This window comes from Limulus polyphemus, unplaced genomic scaffold (assembly GCF_000517525.1).
Source record: "Limulus polyphemus unplaced genomic scaffold, Limulus_polyphemus-2.1.2 Scaffold4024, whole genome shotgun sequence".
NCBI lineage: Eukaryota > Metazoa > Arthropoda > Merostomata > Xiphosura > Limulidae > Limulus > Limulus polyphemus.
In genome coordinates this window covers 21,432-24,638 of record NW_013669634.1, presented here as the reverse complement: position 1 = coordinate 24,638, position 3,207 = coordinate 21,432, and the positions used below count along the sequence as shown (strand labels likewise).

At 29.6% G+C, this 3,207-nt stretch overlaps 1 protein-coding gene across 1 annotated transcript in view; it reads right to left on the bottom strand.

The window, feature by feature from the left end:
• LOC106470468 (zinc finger CW-type PWWP domain protein 1-like) overlaps positions 1–3,207 on the bottom strand; it is a 26,869-nt gene that overhangs the window by 12,668 nt on the left and 10,994 nt on the right. Inside the window, exons 4-5 of the mRNA XM_022399079.1 lie at positions 2,099–2,195; positions 1,000–1,093 (exon numbers count right to left, since the gene is read on the bottom strand). Of these exons, the coding sequence (XP_022254787.1) occupies positions 1,000–1,093; positions 2,099–2,195 (191 nt within the window). The remainder of the gene's footprint in view (positions 1–999; positions 1,094–2,098; positions 2,196–3,207) is intronic.

Below are 3,207 nucleotides of genomic sequence, written 5' to 3'. Positions count from 1 at the left end.
GGTTTTACTGATGGTGGAACATACTACGTTTCAACAGAACATTGGTCTGTCTTATTCAGGTACTATTATGTTAGTATAATGTGCTTCCTGACTCAAGTAAAGTTTACACTGAAGAACATAAAACTAAGTGAGATAATTAAGGCTTATACAAATATTAAGTAGGCAAACAACATTTTATAAGTATAAGGAAGAAAGGTTTTACTGATGGTGGAACATACTACGTTTCAACAGAACATTGGTCTGTCTTATTCAGGTACTATTATGTTAGTATAATGTGCTTCCTGACTCAAGTAAAGTTTACACTGAAGAACATAAAACTAAGTGAGATAATTAAGGCTTATACAAATATTAAGTAGGCAAACAACATTTTATAAGTATAAGGAAGAAAGGTTTTACTGATGGTGGAACATACTACGTTTCAACAGAACATTGGTCGGTCTTCTTCAGGTACTATTATGTTAGTATAATGTGCTTCCTGACTCAAGTAAAGTTTACACTGAAGAACATAAAACTAAGTGAGATAATTAAGGCTTATACAAATATTAAGTAGGCAAACAACATTTTATAAGTATAAGGAAGAAAGGTTTTACTGATGGTGGAACATACTACGTTTCAACAGAACATTGGTCTGTCTTCTTCAGGTACTATTATGTTAGTATAATGTGCTTCCTGACTCAAGTAAGGTTTACACTGAAGAACATAAAAATGATTGAGGTTTGCACTCTGAGTTGTGAATGCGTGACAAGGAATCAATTTTGCAAGACTCACTATCAGTGCATAAGACTTAATTATAAAAACAAGCCTGGCAATGAAACTTTAAAAAATAATGCATTATGTTTAACATTGTTCCACTTTGTTTAAGTAATTAATTTACATTTTCAAAGCTTATATTGAGGTAGTTATTTGATTTTCTATTTCATATATGTATTCATAATTTTGATAACAATGAGTGAAATAATTTAAAATATTTAATTTAATCTTTTATATATATATATATACCAAAAATTAACACATGGATTTTCCTGATGAACTCTTTCTTCATCCCCATTACGTTGGTCATCATTGTCTATTTCAGCTTCTTCACCTCCATTTCCTGTTTAAAAGTTGAAGTACGAGAGAAACAGCAAATTATTTATGTGGATGAGTCATTAAACACAATGTCACATTAACAAATTCAAGTAAACAAATGTGTTCTAAGCATTTATTTATTGGGAAATTTTATTTAATGTTTTAAACTCTTTAAATTCATAAAACTGTTTTGAATACATAATAGTTTCTCATTACTTAAACAGGAAAAGTTTCTTCAATAATATTAACAAAAAACTTTCTACAACAGTATGGTTTTGTTAACTGTTAGCTGCATGACAGAATTTATTATTGCATGAAGTGCATATTTTGTGTATCCTGTCATTCTCACTTAGTAAGGTGAATGTTTTATGTTCACCAAGAAGTTTCAGCATGTTACTCACATTCATGTTTCTAGCCATGGGTGTAGTTTTAACAGTAAATGTTGGTCACGTTATGTTACTTTTTTACCAGCTGTTTTCTATATATTACTTGTATTTTGTTAGTTCAGCAGGCTGGATGTGGCTCAATGGTTAGCTTGCTGAGACTGTGAATCTGATGGTTTATGATTCATGGCCAGTTGCTATAAAAATGTACTCTGAAGTTTGTGGTTACCAGTGTATTAATAACAGTGACAGTCAAATCCCATTACACAATCAGACAAGATTAGACTAAAAGTTGCCAGCAGGTGCTACGTGACTAACTGTCTTCCTTCTAGCAGCAAGTTTGTAGACTTGTTATACTACAATTTGGGGTTCAATTCTTGCAGTGGGCACAGCACAGGTAGCTCATTGTGCAACTTTGCACTTAACAAACAAACCTTCCAGTATATTAGTCCACAATTTGAGATGGCTAGGTACATTTAGCTCTTTGTGTAGCTTTGCATGTAATAAAACAAGTTTTATCATAGGTTTAATTTTACCCACCAGATTTATCAAATAAGAAACAAAATATATTCTGAACACTTAAAAACAGATAATTAATATATTTCTTTAAATTACTATAACACTATACCTTATATAAATACACTTACTCTCTACAGCATGTCTTATAACAGAATTGAATATCTCGTCATATTCTTCATCTGTTAAAGATCGGACTGATTTCTTTAACTTCTTGCAAAGGGCCTTCTACGTACAAAAATAGTAAACATTTTCTTGTTACGATTTATCACGTCCAACATCTCTACACGTTTCTCTAAGATAATATGTTTCCTGCAAATATTTCACATTTACTAGATACTTGTTTGCCAGGAAAAAGGCAATTATTTCACAAACTTTGGGTCAAATATTCTTTTACCAAATATTTCTTGAAAGTCTCATTTCCATGCAGTTCTATTTCTATGACCATTTCTTATTAGTGTTTGAATTATAAAATTTACAAAATTTAGTTTTAATAAACTATTCACAAGGTAACAGATTCCCCTAATTCAATGATTTTTTTTCTTCTAATACTTAGTGGCAGAAACTAAATTATTTTATTGCACCTTTAATGTTTGTAGAAAAAAGTAAATAATTCGATTAACATGTAGAGAAATAAGGGTTGATTCTGTATAATGTAATACTACTTTCATAAGAACGTATTCTGATAAATCTAATTCACAGCATAAAAATTATAAAAATGTTGAGCCATTTAAACTAGTATGTAAAAAAATATTAAATTTTTAATTTGTTCATACTTTCTTGTTCTTAAATAACAGAAAAGAAAATATTTATTTTAACATACTATGATTTCCCTAGAAAGTCAAGATTACATTGGTTTAAAAAATATTCTAAAGCATCTTAAAAATTAGAAGCATTAATGATAGTCATTTTTACATTTTTTTTTCATATCGAAAATCATTTTTCCAATTTAAAGCAAAAATGTTTACAAAGGTCACTAACATCTTTAGTTCAGTGTAACTCATGAATTCTTTATATACAGTAATGCATTGAGATGTAATAATCTTTTGTGAAAGGTAGTGTACTTTAATCCTTTCTATAATGTGCTGTTGATTTCAAACAACTATATATCTGTGGTACTGTTCTTTCTCTAATGCGATGTTGATTTCAAACAACTATATATCTGTGGTATTCTCCTTTTTCTAATGTGACGTTGATTTCAAACAACTATATATCTGTGGTATTCTCCTTTCTCTAATCC